The sequence below is a fragment of the Triturus cristatus genome, chromosome 1_2 (genome assembly GCF_964204655.1).
Source record: "Triturus cristatus chromosome 1_2, aTriCri1.1, whole genome shotgun sequence".
NCBI lineage: Eukaryota > Metazoa > Chordata > Amphibia > Caudata > Salamandridae > Triturus > Triturus cristatus.
In genome coordinates this window covers 46,967,544-46,986,299 of record NC_140580.1, presented here as the reverse complement: position 1 = coordinate 46,986,299, position 18,756 = coordinate 46,967,544, and the positions used below count along the sequence as shown (strand labels likewise).

Genomic DNA, 18,756 nt, shown 5'->3' with positions numbered 1-18,756 from the left:
ACAGGCCCTGTGCCCAAACTTCCATGCGACCCACTCCCGCTCAGCATATCTATGTAGATGAAATTATATATTTATGCATATTATGGAATAGGCAATAGTAACTTTGGCTATGGTTAATGCCCCCTTTTGGTGGGGCTGCAGGAATTTGGAATCAAATTAGTGTATAAAGTTAAGTTACAGCAGTTTACGTTTTTCTTTGTAGATCCATTTAAGGGGAAGTGAAATGGAAGATGTGGGATCAAAACAATAAATGTATCCATTTTAATTCCCCATCTAAATCCTCAGTCATTGCTACAAATGGTGCACAGGATTTTACCCACTTGGCATGAATGTAGAACATTCCACAGAATAAATCCTTTTTGTCCTTTGATGTAAATCTTCTCAGTAGTTTCGGGGATATGTGTTAAAATTTGGTGTCAGTCAGACTTCTTAGAGCTGAAATTGTAAGTATCTTGACGGTTGAATTTGTGGACCCTGGATCAGAAACCTGCGCTTGGCTGATGAGCAATTTCAGTAAATGTTTTCCACCATCTTGCATTCAGAAATGTTAGATTTATTTGGAAATACTGCACAATGTTTAAAAAGAGAAATTTAGAGCGTAGGTGTATGGTTAGCAATGTTTGATAGAGAGTGAAGTTGAGTATAATATGTAAGCACTGGGAGAGTCGGGGTTAGACACCGGCTCAGCAATGGACAGTGTGCCCATTCTATAATACGGCCGAGCTGTCCTCATATAGATTGTTGAGAAAAATGCCACTGTAGTAATCACAACCATTACATTTACTCGTGTAGCCACAGTACTACTGCAGAGATTTACAAGTCCTCACAAAGAATACTATAGAAACAAGGCTATGATCCATTGTCACTAAACTGATGTGAAATTTGACACCAGTGACTCCACTGAGATCATTTGCAATGTCATGCATGACATGAGGTCATTTGTCATATCGGCTGTCATTTCAGGTGTGAAGTCATATGCAGAGCATTTGTGCTATGCTAGTAAAATGTCAGTGTTATTTGTTTGGGATCCTACCCACGACAACCATTCCTACTGAAGGGTTTATGGTATATTCCTTTAGAATGCCAAAGGGAATCTTTCAAAGAACGACCACTTCTTTTTTTTAAGTTTGAGTTTATTGAAGGAAAAAAGAAAAGGGGGGGAGGGAAGGGGATATAATCATCATGGTAAACAATACATAGAATAAGCAATACAATAGAAGCTCTCAATAAAAGCAAATATGACAAGCATGAAGAATACAAGAACAAAACCTATGTATAAGAATGAAAAAATACCATATAATACAGTAGAACGTAATATCATAGCAAAAGGCAATAATGAAGCAAGAAAATCATGGTGGCTTACGCACCTCAACTGTGTCAGGGTTTGGAGAAGAGTGTACTGGAGCAGAGGAGGAGAGATAGGATACCAAAGGGAGCCAAATCAAGTCGCGTTTAACTGCTAGGGAAACGGGAGATACGTAATTAGTATCTAGGCGATGATGGAAGCAAACTGCATTCCACCAAGAGTGGTAGGAGACATTTGCAGCCTGCTTCCAATTAGAAGTAATGGTATGAAAAGCCACAGTAATTAAAAGGTCAAGTAATAGATAATGGGGAGGCGATTGTGGAAGTCTTGGTGATAGGGAACCTAGAAAAACTTGCAAAGGGGAGAAGGGAATCTGAAGTTGGAATATCTTTTGTATTTGCGTCCAGACTAGGCGCCAAAACGTGGAGATGGAAGGGCACTCAAACAACATGTGTTTGAGATCTGCATCGGGACAGGGACAGGACCAACAACTAGAGGAAGTGTCAGGTGAAAAACGGGACAAAGTATGTGAAGTACATAAAGTTCTGGTATAAATAAAATATAAGGTTTGGGTGGTATTAGCAGCTCTAGAGGTTTTATGAAGCTTAGCCCATATTTTGTCCCAAAAAGGTAATGGCCAATCCTGAGAAAGATCCAATTCCCATGCAATCTCAATTTTCGATTTTAGTCTGTTAATGGAGTATCGAAAAGAATTATAAATGGCAGAGGCTGAGGGAGATGTTTCCAATAATGAAGAGGTAGCTTTGCGATCCAAAGGAATAGCGTTAGATGGAGCCAAGGAGCGGAGATATAAGATCAGGACTGGGAGAAGGGCATTGTATTGTGATCGAGCAGAGGAGGGCAATGAAAAAGAGGATTTAAGTTCTTGAAATGAGAGAGGAGTGTCTTGGGAAATTAGTTGAGAGATCCAACACAATCCTTTAGAGTACCATGTCTTCCAAAAAATAGTGCGATTGCGTATTTTGAAGAGAGAGTTGTGCCATATCGGTTGTTCGTGAAGGGAAAGGAGGGACGGATAAGATGATGATATATAAGGGAGAAGGAGAGTGCGGGAATGAGACATAACAGGTGAACGAAAGCGAACCAAGGGAGACGTGAAGGATAAGAACTCGCGAAAGGTAAAAGGGGAAAGAAAGGAAGATTCCATACTTAACCAGACGGGCGGATAGTGCAGAAGGTCAGAAGAGAACCAACGGATCGATTGTTTCAATGAAAAAACTCGATGATACTCTCTGAAATCTGGAAAACGCACACCAGACTGGGCCTTATCCTTGCGCAATAAAGCCAAAGCTATCCGAGAGCGTTTACCATTCCATAAGAATTTCAGCAACAAGGAATCAATCCGTCTAAAGAAGGAAACTGGAATATGTACTGGAAGCATGGAAGTGGTATATAGAAGAAGAGGTGATAACATCATTTTTATAGAATTGAGCCGACCCCACCAGGACAGAAAGAGCGGGTTCCAACATTGGATAGCCGTGTCCAGTTTCTTGAAGATATAATCAAAGTTAAATTTGAGTGTATCAGACAAGAGAGGGGCGAACCAAACACCCAGGTATTTGATCTTAGATGGCTGCCATGAGAAACCCGTTTGGGAAAAAAGATGCTTTTGACAAATAGGATTTAGAGGTAGAATCTCGCATTTATCAGCATTGAGGCGATAGCCAGAGACCGCGGAGAAGGAAGACACCTGCTGGAGAAAGGAGGGAATAGAGGAAATAGGATCAGAGCAGTAGAAAAGAATATCGTCAGCGTAGATCGACAGTTTAACCTGACGTGAACCGAATTTAAAACCAGAAATACTGTTGTCCAGACGAATTTTGGTAAGAAAGGGTTCCAGGGCTAGAACAAAAAGTAGGGGGGATAGAGGACAGCCTTGCCGTACTCCCCTGTGTAATGAGAAGTAATCCGAGGTCATTCCGTTAACAAAAATGGAAGCATGGGGATTAGAATAGAGTAAAGAAATTATAGAGATGAATTTGGAAGAAAAGCCGATCCAGCGCAAGGCCTGAAACATAAAGTCCCATCCAATCCTGTCAAAGGCGTTCTCCGCGTCTAAAGAAATAGCCGCGAAGGGAAGTGACAAAGAGGAAGCCTTGCTAAGAATATTAAGAAAAACACGGGAGTTGTCAGACGAGAGGCGGCCTTTGACAAAACCTGATTTTTCAGGACCAATGAGATCGGGTAAAAGGGGATCCATGCGTAGTGCCAAAAGTTTTGCCAGAATTTTGTAATCTGTATTGACCAGGGAAATTGGTCTGTAATTTTTGCATAGCGAGTGGTCCTTATCTTCCTTGGGAATTAGACGGATTAAAACCTGTTGGAAGGTACCGCTGGAAGAACCCGTTGCAAGGAAGGATTGGAATAAGAGTAATAGTTTAGGGAGAAGTAGAGAGGCGAAGTGGCTGTAAAATTCAATAGGGAACCCATCAGGACCTGGAGATTTACCGTGTCGTAATTTAGAAACGGCATGAGAGATTTCAGAAAGCGTAATGTCCCGTTCTAGGGCAGTGAAATCAACATGAGAGGCCGAGGGGGAGGGAAGTGAATGAAAATATGAAAGAAGATCCGTAGTTTCCGGGATGCATTCGGGGGTGTAAAGATTGTCATAGAATTTAACAAACTCAGAAAGAATGTCTTTATCCTTAAAGCAAGAGTTGCCAGTGGAAGTCTTAATGGACTCAATCTTTGAACGCTCCTTCCTTATCTTTAAGTAATTGGCCAAAAGTTTCCCCATTTTGTTTTTACCTCCATAATATCTGGAATTACATTTTAACAAAAGGTTAGAGGCAGCATCAGTTGTAAACCTATTGAAGGAGATTTTCGCACCAATACGTTTTTTAAGAGAGGTCTCAGATTTAGAAGCATGATAGTCAAGCTCCAAAATCTTAATATTGGCTAAAATGTGCTCGGACTTGGTTTCTCGAAGTTTCTTTCGTCGGGCTACAAAATTAATAATAAAACCCCTAGAGGCTGCTTTAAAAGAATCCCAAACAGTATCAAAAGAGGAATCAGGGGTATGATTGAGAAGGAAAAATTCAGTGGCAAAGGCAGTGAATTCAGAACAAAAAGTAGGTTCCAAAAGCAAAGCATTGTTGAAACGCCATCTGCCAGAGTGAGGGGAAAAAGGAAGTAGGTCAAGGTCCACATGAATTGGGGCATGGTCCGAGATTAGGATAGAACCGATATCAGAGCGTATAGCGTGTTGGGATAAGGATTTACTAAGGAAAATATGGTCAATGCAGGACTGCGATTGATGTGGAGGGGAGTAAAAACTATATTCTCGAAGATCAGGATTACACAGTCTCCAGATATCCACCAAGGCATTATTTTGAAAAGTGTTAACAAATTGAGAGTGCATCCTAGAGGGGACAAATTTAACATTGGAGTGTCGGTCAAGGAAGGGATCAACAACTTGATTACAATCTCCCCCAAGAAGTATATAATCTCCAGAGAGGGAGGACAGCTTAGTTGAGATAGAGGGCCAAAATGATTTATCAATTCCAGTTGGGGCATACACATTAAAAAGAGTGATAGGAATATTATCTATAAGCAGTGTAACAATAACCCACCGGCCATCAACATCGCATTCATGAGAGATTGAAGAAACATTTAACTTTTTATGTGATAAAATCACAACACCATTTTTCTTGGAAACTGTGGGGGAGCAAAAAGCATGACCCACCCAACAACGCTTGAGTTTCAAAGCCTCCGTTTCAGAGAGATGTGACTCCTGAAGGAGGGCAACATCAGATTTAAGTCTTGCTAAATGTGATAAAACCCTTTGCCTTTTAATGGGATTGTTTAAACCCTTAACGTTCCATGATTTAACACGGAATGGAACAGCAAAGAGAGACAGCTAACAGCAACATGCTTGTTATTGCAGAGAAAATAACTTGAAAAAACTGAGAAAATTTAAACGAAGTGATGAAGGGGAGAGGACAGAAGGAGAAAAAGCGAAAAGGAAAAAAGGGAAAGGAAAGAAAAGAAAGAACCATTATGAGAATGATACTGAGTTCAAGGAAAGGAAGGAACATGGAGGGGAAGAGAGAGAGGAGAGGGAGAGCGAAAAAGGAGAGGAAAAGGTAAGAGATCAGTTGTAGAAAGAAGGACAGAGACAAAAACCAACAAAAAGACAGTACACGTTCGAAATGAACGACTGAAAAACATACTTACGGAACGAAAAACTCAAGAACGAAGATGGGGCGATGGCGCCGGGAGACAGCGACGACAACATCCAGAGCAGACAAACAGACCTCAAATACCATGGCTCCAAAAACGCACTGTATAAAAAATAACATGGCACATCAGGTAGGAGGAAGGAAATGTCTGTAGAGACAAAAGAGATATGCAATTAAAGGGAAAGACGTGCCACAGGGAAATAAGAAAACACAAACTACAATTGAACTATAGTACACTACACAATACCACAGAGGGGACACATGAGAGTAAAACGGCTGTCGGAAGAAGAGACAGTCAGGGCTTTACAACATGAACGCTAGTGGAGAGACAACAGAATCATAACACAACGAGTTCCAATAAGGAGAAGCAGGACTTGTCAACCAGGTCTGGAAACATCCATAACATCTGGGCCATGTCGTTGGAGAAACGCCTGTAAGGCCGCAGGATCTTCATACGTAGTTGTTCTGTCCTTATAGGTGACCTTGAAGAGACAAGGATGTAGTAGTCCATATCTGGCATTTAGGGCCGGTAATTGAGGCCGCATGTCCAAAAATTTCTTCCTACGATCTGCAGTAGCCTTGGAGACATCTTGTGATAGATAGAGGCGATGTCCTTCCCACATAATTTGCTTCTTGAGCTTGGCGGCTGAGAGGACCTGTAAGAGGTCAGTGAATTGTAGGAATAACATGATGACACCTCTGGGTTTACTAGCGATCTTCGGGCCGAGGCGATGAGCTCTTTGAATATTAACGGAGGTTAAAGTCGGAGCATCTAAGATCTTGGGCAGAAAGGATTGGAAGAAGACGGTGGGGTTTGACCCTTCTTTAAGTTCTGGAAGACCATAGAGGCGTAGATTATTCCCACGATTCCTGTTTTCCAAATCCTGCGTCTGGCGTTTAAGTAGAAGTATCTCCTTCTCCATTGACGGAATGTGGGAACAAGAGGATTGCAAAGAGTCTGTGTAGGATTCTAAGGTCTGAACACGCGACTCCAAAGATGACCATTTTTCCTGCATGGCCTGCATGTTCTTTGTGGTAGCCTCCATAAAGGGTTTGAACGCACGAAGCTCTTCCAAAATCAGATCCATGGAAGCGGATGAGGAGTTACTCCCTGGGGATGGTGGGTCCTTCTTCAAGCGCTTAGAGGAAGCTAGAGAGGATGACAGCTTTTCTTTGTTGCGCGCTTTTGGAATGGCTCCCCGTATTGGATCTGTTTTTGGTGTTGTGGCGTCCACCATGTCTCGAGGAGGAGAATCTGAATCCGAGTCCACAGGTAATTGAGAAGGAGTAGCCAGCTTTAAATTCCGGAGTTTCCCCATGAAGATTCGTGCAGAAATCGACGATTACTGTCCCGGGGAGCGGCAAACAAAGTTTCTGAAGATGCACGATACGTCCGCGGAACAATCCTGTAGTCAGTCACAAATCAAGAAGCCTATGAACGCATGTTGTCGTGCCGTTTCCGGGAGCTTACTCTGACGCAACCACTCATCGGGTACTGACCACGTCCCCTCAACATCGGAATAATGTAGCAACACAGGTAACAGGTACATATGTCATCTTCTGCAGGTTCCAACTACATTCACAGTAACATTCCTTAAGGTATCGTTGAAAGACAAGAAGTGCGCACCTTACATCGAGAAAAAATTCCTTCAGTCTACTCACACCTTCTGTTGAAGTTATCTGAAATTTTGTTGTTACTTCTTCTCCCCTTCTGCGATATTCCACTGAATAAACTGCAAATCATTTAAGATTGGGAGGCAGACTGAAGCTTGCAGAAAGTCTGTGAGGTTGATTACATCAGAATACTTGTACTTATTCAAGGAGTAGATGCAGTTGGATATAAAAGACGCTCTACAAAAAATGAGGAGCGGTATGCTAAATAGAGATTAATTAAGTAGATAGCGCGCCAAAATAATATGCTCTTTTAATGTACTCCTTATTATATAGGTACAATATATGAGGTAAAACATTCTGTTGTGGTATCCTCACATCGGCAATAAAACGCACCTTCCCCACAAAAGGAACAAAGTGAAACAATCCACAGAAACCATGACATTCCTTGTTACTAAATTATTGTCCTTTATATGTTTGAGGCAGTTGGACACTAGATGGCAGCATAGACTTATTGAGCAGAGAAAAAACGTTCAAAAATTATGTTCCTGAAGGCTTGTTCAAACAAAACAGCTTCACGGGGAAATCAATGCCTTTATTATGTGCAAAACGTACACCTCTGAAAAGAAGCCGGACAGACAAGAGATGAAGCATTTCATTGTGGCAGCAAGCGGATGTTCCAGTCAGCTAAGAAGGATGCCTGCGATATGTGGAAAGCTTCGTGAGTGCAATGCGCGGCAAAATTCCTCACAGCGCGCAGCTTGAAATGGCGGCCGTTTCTGTGACGGAACCGCTCCGACAAACGAGTAAGGAAAGCGGCTCTTACGTGATGGTTCTGCTGTCTATAAGCACCTCATTGAGTGCAGCTCCTTTTCCGCCAGACGAGACGCGTATCCGTAGGTCCGTGTAGGCGGTCAACGCCGCGCCAGGTCCGTCGTTCTCCCCCGCAACCAGGGAGAGCTAAGGAAAGTCCGCCATCTTCTACGGGCGCAAGCCACGCCCCCTCAAGAACGACCACTTCTAACGCTCTGGCTTTGTAAACCTTCATTACTCAATGTTGCAGATAGCATCTCTAAGTCCTTAATAGGTTGCAGCACTTTTTCTCCCACTAGTATAATAAAATACATTACCACTATTAAATAAGCACATTCAAGTCTGCTCTGTGAAACTAATACCAATAGATACAAACCACCAAATTAACCTCCTTGGTGGAGTGCATCAACGCCTGAACCAACAGAAGCAAAGAAAACTATGCCATCGTAAAACATTTCACCTCGCAGCAGCCTCCTCAAACTCTGTCACCCCTCCTAAGATCTCTGCAACAATCTTTCCTTATACTTCATCAACAAAATCACCACCATTTACAGCAATCTCACCTCACAACCGGATTTGACAGACCTCGCCAATCAACTCCTAATCTCATCCAAAGACACAGCACTTACCTATTGGCCCGACATCGCCCCTGACAAAACAGCCTCCACCGTGAAGATCATCCACTCTGGGGCCTGATCAGACCCTTGGGCCCACCACACCTGCCCCAGAACTCTTCTGCCTATGATGTTCACACCCATCCTGAATACCTACATCTCTTCAACAATTTTCTTAGACACTTGGTAACATACCACCGTCCTTCCTTTGCAGACGAAATCCTTTATGGACCTCTCTATGCTTGCTAATTACAGAACAATCTCCCTGCTGCAGTACCCGGCCAAGTTAGAGAAAATCCTCAGTAAATGGCTCACCGACTACCTCAGTGACCACCAACTCCTCAACACCTCTCAGTCCAGATTCAGGCACCACCACAGCACGAAATCTGCCCTCCTCACCCCACAGATGACATGCGCATAATCCTTGACAAAGGAGAAACGACAGCCTGTATTCTTCTGGACCTCTCTACAGTGTTTGAGGTGGTCTCCCACTAGAATCCAATGGCCTACGCTCCTCTGGATTTGCTCCTTCCTAATTGACAGGACCCAGTCAGCCTGACACCCTTCAACACAGAAGCCTGTGATTGCATCTGCAAAGTCACACAAGGATCCTTTCTAACCCTCTTCAAAGCTAACATGATTCCCTTGGTCCTCATCATCCACTCCCACAACATCCACATCCTCTCCTACGCCAATGACATGCAACTTACCCCCACCATCACGGATCAAGGGACAAGCTCATAGCATACAAGACCGAAATTGCTGACTGAATAAAGTCCAACTGCCTGAAGCTGAACGCCAACAAGACCGAAGATCTTCAGGAAATGCTTCTCTCAGTGGGACTCAACCTGATGGCTAATAGAGCTAGTCCTTACACCCACCCCCACCTTCTATGCCAAGAACCTAGGGATAGTCATCAACTACAAACTCGGCATGACCTCATCACTGCCTCATGCTTTCATACCCTGATACTGATGAAGATATTCAAGTGGCTTGCTAATAACACCCAAAAGAATATCACCCCACCTTTGACACTAGCAATCTGGACTACATGATCACCCTCATCAGGACGCTACAGACCATTGCGAACTCGACTGCCTTCATCACTATCAACCTCCTACACCATGCTTTAGTGGCTTCTCATACACAAACAAGCACACTTCAAACTCCTGACCCACACCTTCAAGGTTCTCCACAACTTGGGCCCTCAATACCTCAACAAGTGCATCTGCTTTCACAAACCCTTTAAACATATGCCCTCCCCTGTACTCCTACTGGCACACATCCTATGTATACGGAAAACCAGATCCGGTGCTCAAGTTTTCGCCTACATCGCTCCTGAAACGTGCAGCTGTGCCACATGTAAACCTCCCTCTCAGTTCTTGAGTTCCACAGGAAACAAAAGACCCGGCTCATCGAATGGCCCTCTACCCACCCTAGATGAGGCTAGACTCACACCTGCCCACTGACCGGATACCCTCCCCTCCTCTGTTGATAAGATGCTTTACATATAGGCATAACATTAATGACACATAATATAAGCTTGATATGGTATGCCATCATGAAACTTCCATGGAAACACTTCTTCTTCTCCGTCTTGTTCTTCCTTTCTCGTCTTTCCACAATGATGACATGCCTCTGTTCTGTCGAACAATAACATACTGTCCAGGGGACATGCAGCTCACATCACAGTGACATTTGTTTCCTAGACTGTTTGTAAAAGTGCGACATAATAGTCTCCTCATCTGTTGTCATACTGTACCTCGCCAAATCCCCCATCTCCTATTCTTCATTACAACTCAACTTCTTTTATTGTTCATTGTTATAAGCTTAGATAAACCTGTATCTTTGTGACCTGTTCCTGTTTTCCTCACACTCTTTCACGTAGAACATATTGTCATATTTTCCATTGTTCCTATCCTGTAACTCAGGCCCTTCCTACATTAGATCTCATTCTCTGCCTCAACCACTTCCTCACACAATAATGTTCACCTTCACACAATACCAGAGTAGATCAGTTACAGTTTAGTAACACAAATAGGTTACTGTCCTTGATGAATGTAGTGTTGTAATATGATCGCACATTATTACAGACGGCATACCCTGAAGGCAAAGGTACGTTCTTTTTACTCTTTATTTGTTTATTCCACATGGCCATTGTTTCTTTATGATAAACCATGAAGCGTCTCTTCTTCATTACTCTACTCTTCCTATACCACATTATTTTCCACAATTTAAGTTTAGGCTGAGACCATGTAAATATACCCTTCATGAGCTGTGCAGACTGTCCTGTATCTGACACTCCAGTAAGCCTTACTTCAGCCACTTGCTTTAATACACCACAATTATTTTACTATAACTGGGACTGTGGCAAGATCCCAAAAGGAACCATCATTATCCATTGCATCCTTCTACCATTGTCTTCCTGCATCTCCAGAAGCACCAGAGATCCCACATGACCTCCATGCAAGTTTCTTAACACATTTTGATTTGTACTCTGCTTCTGTATGCACCAAAACCAACAACAAAGCTTTTTCAGTTTTCCTTAATCAGCCATGCCAAGTTGGCTTTTATGTGTCAGTTATCCAAGTGTGTCACACATCTTTAGTAGAAGTGCAGTTTCCTCCATGGCAGGTAACTCATCATCAAATTTTCTAAAATGTTCAGTTCACCCAGCAAGCGCTTCTGTCTTGCCCTCAGTTCCTGTAAATGTGTCTCATTTCACTATGGCATCTTCTGTTATTGTGCTTACCCATCTCTTCTCCTGCGCTATTAGAAACCTCAACATTCTTGCATGATCTTAGCTCTAAACTTTCACCCATCTGCCCCATAGTCTCCTTCCAGCCGCTCACTTTAGGGAGGCAGGGGTCGACTGCACAGCTACAGTTCCTGGTCACTCTTACAGAGAACTCCCTAGAAGAGGTAGGAAGCAGAAACATACATGGAACAGCAAGAAGAGCACTGCAGGAGATATCCTGGTATCCAAGGTCCCAACGTATTGAGTTCTTAACAGCTGCACTAGTTTAAGCATGGTTAGTTGGTTATCCTCCTCATAACTATCAGCTTCTTGTTGACCGTTCTTCTTTGTCTCCTTTGCATGGCCAGAATCTACGTATCCAGCAAAGCTGGGAATTTGCCCCGCGAGTTCCACCGTACCCAATAGGTTGCAGTGGGTCTGAAAGCCGCCCTACCTCGATTAATCAGATTCAGAAACATTCACACTTAGAATCGGGCCCTGTCTATTATGTATAACGCACACATGCATGCACACAGTCTTTACAATTGCCCTTTCCAGTAGGCCCCACCAGTTTTTTTATTTGTTGCCCAGTGTGTGTCCCTCCTAAAAATCACCTCTGGAGACCCCCACGGGGTATGTAGGCCTGGGGGAGAAGTCAGTCACCTATCTCCATAGAGACTCTACTGGCCTTTACAGATAGAAACTTGAGTGCACACTAACGGGAAAATGCAAATGTGCAAGCCACTGAAGGCAGAGTGCTGCTGGCTAAAAGCCAGAAGGCTGATTATGTCAAGCATGACAGGGGCAGCAAGGCAGATCAGCAGCCCACTCTTGGGATCATCTTAAAAGACAGATAGACTTGAAGGCAGAGTCAGTCACCTGTCATCTTTACCACTTTCACTCACATGCCAAGATCACCTTTAAAAGTAGGACTTAAAATTATCCGTCACATGACAGATTTGCATTTGAACCTCTTGAAGGGTTTGCTCACATTTTGTGACAGGCCCATTACTCAATTACCAGTTTGTCACATGTTTCGATCACATCTTAAACGTTTCATGCCTGTATTGTATGTGAAAGTGCACTGGAATTGGGGCAGAGTCTGTCACTTACCAAGCACCCACGTACATCTGATAGTTTCATATGGGGAAAATTAAGTATCCTTTGTGGCTGAAAGACTAAGCGGAACCACAGGGGTATGAACTTGTGGTCATGGGGTCAAAAAAAGGTCTCTGCACTAGATGCATTAGTCCAGTGAGCCGTCAGCCTCTGCTTAGTGCCATAAGTGTGGTAAACAAAATTTTAAAAAGCTGTGTCTAAAATGTGTTGTACTTGTATGTTAAGGAAACCGGGTTAAGTGGACATTTGTGGCATTAGTACTTCTATACCTTACTTGATGTGTAGGTCTAGTGGCCAATAGATGATTTTTCAAGCCATGGTCTTCATTAGGCACTGACTTCATGGTTTACTGTACACCTATCAGGAGTACCTTGATCACTACTTGTTGTCTAATTTGGTATGTCCAGCAGTGTGCAGCATTCGCCCTGCCATTTGCACTTCTGAATTCCTTATGTAACTTCCTTCATTTTTGTTTTGCAGTGAATATGCCCAAGCCGGAGATAGCAGTATGCCATTTTACAAAGCGCAACCCCGTTCCAATGGCCCCCCCTGGCATTCTTATACCAGGTAATAAACCAGAATCTGTGGTATGGTGAGACCATAATTGTGGTGTGAGATAAATGGGTAGAAGCTCTGGTGTTTCACTAAAATCTCAGAAATCAAATCAAACTGCATTTGTAAAGCGCAACACTGTCACCCAAAGGGGTATCTGGGTGCTGTGTCTTCGTTGAAGAGCCAGGTCTTGAGTCTCTTTCTGAAGTCTGCCAGCGAGTGGGCTGTATGGAGCTGAGAGGGAAGGCCATTCCAGGTTTTGGCAGCAATGCAGGAGAAGTAGCGGCCATCACTGTGGCTGCAACGGATGGGGGGGGGGGTGTGTGCGCGAGTAAAGAGGAGTGCAGGTGTCTGGAGGGTCGGTGGAAGTTCAGTCAATGGTTGAGGTAGGCTGGTCCTAGGTCGTCGAGGGCTTTGTTGGCATGCATGAGGATCTTGAACTGGTATCTCTTCTGAAAGGGGAACAAGTGGAGGTCTCTCAGGTGGGGGGCAATGTGGGTTCGTATGGAAATGTCCAGGATGAGTCTGGCTGACATGTTTTATATGGACTGGAGTCCTCTGAGGAGCTGGGTGGAGATGCTGGCTTAGAGGGTGTTGGCATAGTTGAGGTGGCTGGTCACAAGGGCATTAGTGACTGTCTTTCTGGTGTTGGTTGGGATCCATCTGAAGATTCTGTGGAGCATGCGAAGTGTGTGGAAGCATGAGGAGATGACTTTGTTGACTTGACCTTTTATGGTCAGTTTGCTGTCGAGGATAATGCCGACGGTTGGGCAGTGTGGGTCTGAATTCTGCAGGCGGAGGTGTTCTTCCTGAAGATCAATACTTCAGTTTTATCAGAGTTGAGTTGGAGGCAGTTGTCTCCCATTCATTTGGCTAAGTTGGTCATGGCTGCGCACAAGTTAGTTTAGGCATTGAAGGGGCCCTCGGTGAGCGTCTGCTTAGGAGATTATATTGAGTCTGTGGGATCTGATGACATCTGCGAGGGGGTCATGTAGATGTTGAACTGGGTGGGCTGAGGGATGATCCTTGTGGTACTCTGCATATGAAGTCTTTGGATGTGGCGGTGAAGTGAGGCAGTGGTATGCTCTCTGTGTGTCTTGTAAGGAAGGAGGTGATCCACTTGAGGGCGTCTTGCTGTATGCTTGGTTGTAGAGTCTGTTGATGAGGGTGTTGTGGGAGACTGCGTCAAATGCCGCACAGAAGTCGAGGAGGATCAGCGCCACAGTTTCTCCACGGTCAAGGAGTGTTCTGATGTCATCTGTGTGGTCTCAGTGCTGTGGTTTTCAAGGAATCCTGATTGTGAGGCATACAGTAGGTGGTTTTGTTCCAGGAATTTGGCGAGCTGCTAGTTGTTGGCTGCATCTCACTGAAATCTACTCTCTTTATTTGAGAACAAGCGAGTCTCCTTCAGTTATTGTTATAGTATATGTGGATCGCCATTACATTTCTCAGTGTTTATTTTGCGTGCATCTCCCAGAGGTCTGCAGATGTGTGCATTTTAGTGTATATATCGATGAATGTGTGTCTGTCCTTAATACTTCTTCTGTATGTTTTTTTGTACATCTCATTGTAGTACCCTTTTTTAAAATAAAATTTGTCCTGAAAGCATAGCTGTTTTTCAGAGCTCTTGTCCCTGCTCTTCTAGGTTATATGTCAGAATATTGTCTGACATAAATATTGTGTCCTATATATTGTTTACAAAAATACTGTTCCATTGGGCATAGATTTTTTATTATTTGCTTTCGTTGTGTTGTTTTTGTAAATGATATTTAAGACACAATGTTTTTGTCAGATGATACTCAAGACGGGAAGAGGTGTGGCGCAGCGGCCAGGGCAACTAACTCTGGGGCTCGCGGTTCGATCCCCGGTGCCAGTGGAAGATCACCCAGCACCATGTGACTCTGAGCAATAGCTCGCTTAATCTTCCCAACGGCCCCCAGCGCCTTGACACCCTCGGGTAATTGTTCACGCTTTACAAATACTGGACATTTGCAAGACTCAATATTTTAGTACCATACAACTCTTCTATAAATATTCATAATACACTCTAGGAAGTGCTCCTATTGCAATGTAGGAGGGAGTATACGTTGACTGGTGCAATCATCACACTCTTTATCTTATCCAGTTCTTTATCTCACACATGGATTCAAAACAGATTATCTATTTACTATATTCGTTATATTGTAGGAGTTGTTTTTACCTTTACTGCAGTCATTCAGTAACTCTGCTGCTTGGATTACAACCACTGACCTTCAGATGTCCGCAGTAGGTGTGCTCTATTGCCACTTTATGCATTATTTTTAATGCCTCTAAATTAAGTGAAAAGTAAGACAAATTTTGATGTTGCGTTTTGAAGACAGCTGTAATTTTGTTGGCAGGGTGATCATTCAGTTCAGGTTTGTGTTTTATTGGTGCTTGCAGATGGACTGGGTATTTCCACACAAAAGCAAAAAAAACAATTAGCAACATGTAATTTTGCTCGTTCACATATAAACATTTCATTAAAAAAGATAATATTTGATGTGTACCTCCCATAATGCAGACAGATTCATAGCCAGGCCTGGGGGTTGGTCAATTGTACATGCGTTTGTAATCTATGTTTATGCTTTGCATACGTGTGCTTCTCCTGTAGATTTTTGCGTTTGTATTTGCATCCTCCTTTCTGAAATCTTTCCTGCCTGTATTCATACTAGAGAGCTGTGTGAGTGCGTGCATGTGCATAGATGTAAAATGCGGACCAACCTGTAAAGCACTAGAGCACCGTACAAGAGGAAGGTGACTGAATAAGGGGTTTGGTCTAGGAAGAATATATGACTTTACATCGCGGTGTTTACACCGCGATGCCTCTACAACGCAGGCATTACAACGCAAGTCGTTACAACGACTTGCGCTGGAGGGCACTGGATTTAGGTATAGTATGAATTACTATTCCAACTCCAGTCTACGTACAGTAGGGAAGGTTTTGGAACAGTAAATCATATTATTCCTTAGGTTAGAGCGCCTTCCAGCGCAAGTCATTGTAATAACTTGCGTTGTAATACCCGCGTTGTAAAGGTATTGCGGTGTAAACACCGCGATGTAAACAATGTTTCACGTCTAGGACGTCACAGAGCAGGGTGCAATAGATGTAATTACGTGGTGTTCCTTGAGGAGAGGCATCTTCAATTCTTTCCAAATAATGGCCATGGGACAGATATTGACGGATCTGTGTCAAGGTGGGATTTAGTGCTGAGCATGTAAGAAGAGAATGCATTTTGTATTTCCCTCACTCATCCTCTCAGTTGTCATATATATTTTTTTCCCCCGGAAATCGTCTGAATGTTTGTGTGTGCTCATGAGTGGCTCTGTTATGGATTCTGGCTCTCATGTAGGGTTTGGTGCTAAATCTGTGGTTGTACCACATATGTTGTTACTACCACAATTTAAATATGCAGTATTAACTTGTGTTTAACATGTATAAGTGAGGGAGAACTAGCAAGAGTTTCATTACTTTCTCTCAAACATCTATTTGACCTGATATCTAAAAGAGGAGAAACATTCTACTTGGCGACTATTTATGGTTTGTTAAAGTTCCAGTTTTGCATTGTTATATTGTTGTACTAAAGTAATTCTTTAACGGTGCTGAAGGATTGTCAATTAAAAGATATAATGGATAATGGTTGCTTTCGGTCTTCATCAATTTCACCTGACATCACTCCCCTAGAAAAGTGAGTAATGTTTTGTCTTTGTTCTAAATCATCATCTCTCCTAAGGTCATCTTCACAGTTTTACACGTCGAACAGATAATGGCTTTATTTACTGTTGACATACTTTGTATTGGGCTGCTTGTAGAAATGCTATTGCTTTTTCAATAAATTAATGTCTCCCTCTTAAACTTCCCTAGTGGCTATGGAATCTTGCACCACATTAGTCTACCAGAAGCCAGCGAGCAACCTGCACTTTGCAGATGATTCCATCCCATCTGAATAAGTTACGTGGTCCAGTTCTGACATTCAACGTTAGTCACCTGCAGCCCTTCTGTTCCCTAAAGTGGACGAAGGAGACAGTTCATTCCTTGTGTCTGTGGTCAGCCAACGTTAAGGAGGTGCATGGAATACTTTGCATGCTTGGCTCTAGCATCTAGGGTGAGGACTGGTGTGTACCATAGGCTCAGTCAAGTTCTGTTAAGAGTCCAAGCATGGCAGGCTTCAGAGCAACTATTTTTTGTGAACTGCACAGTCTAAGGTTTTGGTAGTGCAAGTGGCGGTAGCTGCAGACAAAGCTCATTGGAGAAAAGAAGTTATAAGAAAGGACAGTTCTATCCCATGGTCTGTTTGAGGATTGTACACCCTTGTCGTGCTTAGAGAGGAATCCATAAGATGGGGATGCTCCAGCCACCCACATGAGTGATTCCCTAGGAGTTACTCTGCACTGGTGCCTCTACACCTAGAGAACCTGCATGGTCTGGCTGCTGTTCGGCAATGGTCAGTCTGGGAAACTGTGTGCAGAATACAAGCACGCAATACTGAAATGTAGGAGCAGGTGGGCCCAGTTAGAGATACCATAGGTAGATACAGTTTAGAAAATGATAGCTACCTTTGACTGCTACTTTTTGTTACCCTCTGTAGTCCTACCGGCGCAACACAGGTCCCTGAAACCAACATTAACTACAAACCATTCAGGAGTACTCATTTAGCCTATGACTTTTGTATAGTTGTAGAATGCCAGAATCTCAGGGGCGTCTTGCTATATTTTGCAGGGGGCCCCAATCATTTCCGGTTCCCCTTAACATTCCATTTGTTTTCTGGTTTCAGTAAAGAAAGCTCAGGAAGATCCTGTCCCAAAACTCAAGGCGGCACAGAATGACGATGGCTCTTGGACACTGAATGCTTCTTTGGCTTCTGCCCTTGAGACCACTGAGGAGGAGCTGAAGGCAAACATCCCAGGCCAGGTAAAGTTATCTATTTAGGCATCTGCTCCTTATCTCCCATCCTCTTGCTCCAACTCTTACACCCTCTTACCTCAGCTTTCCAACTTTTTTTCTCAGCTCTCCCACCCTATATCTCGAGATTTGTCTCAGTGTTTTATTGGTGTCTGGTACCGTCTTTCCACCTCTGCCACCCTATTGGATTCTGTTCCCTTTTATAAATAGGTTTTGTTTCGAGCAAAACCAACATTGGGTTTCTCAGGGCACCTCCATAGACCTAGCCAAAGACTGGAAATATTAGTGACCTAGTCGTATCTTGGGAACACATAAGTATTTATTTTTTCCTTGAGGATGAATGAGACAACTCCTTGCGAAGTTTCAGAAGTGGGGCTGTTCCAAAATGCGGGACCTGAATATAAAAGGTCCCTACATTTTTGTCCACACAGCTGGGAAGTGTGTGGAGTAATGCATACTAGTGTACAAGTGCTCTGTTCAGAAGAATAAGTGCTTGGTGAAAATTCAAAGGGCTGTGGGTTGAAGTGCAAATGATTTGTGAAAAACAGCAAGGCCCAAGTCTTAAATGCAAGTATTCTGCTAGAAAACATGATATTTCATGATGGTTAAAAGCCAGAGAACGAGTGAGAAGAACATCATTATTTTCTTATAAGAGATTTCCCATCATAATAAACTTGAGCAATGGACCCCCTAACCCACCAACCATGACCGACTCCTAGACTGAGCATGGCTATGGGCCAGCAAGAAGACCGCATGAGAAGAGTAAGGCTAGTGTGATGTGTGAGAAGCTGAACAGAGATTCTGAAGATAACAAAATCTGTTCTTCCGTATATAGCAAAATAGCAATACTGCACCAGGAAAATTCCAACCCTAATAATGTA

General features: G+C 43.2%; 1 protein-coding gene across 2 annotated transcripts in view; it reads left to right on the top strand.

Moving 5' to 3' along the window:
• The window catches only part of LOC146866733 (von Willebrand factor A domain-containing protein 5A-like), a 107,876-nt gene that overhangs the window by 43,148 nt on the left and 45,972 nt on the right, over window positions 1-18,756 (top strand). For both annotated transcript variants that reach the window (XM_085600942.1, XM_085600953.1), the window contains exons 3-4: window positions 12,883-12,969; window positions 17,748-17,884. In XM_085600942.1, the coding sequence (XP_085457068.1) occupies window positions 12,883-12,969; window positions 17,748-17,884 (224 nt within the window). The remainder of the gene's footprint in view (window positions 1-12,882; window positions 12,970-17,747; window positions 17,885-18,756) is intronic.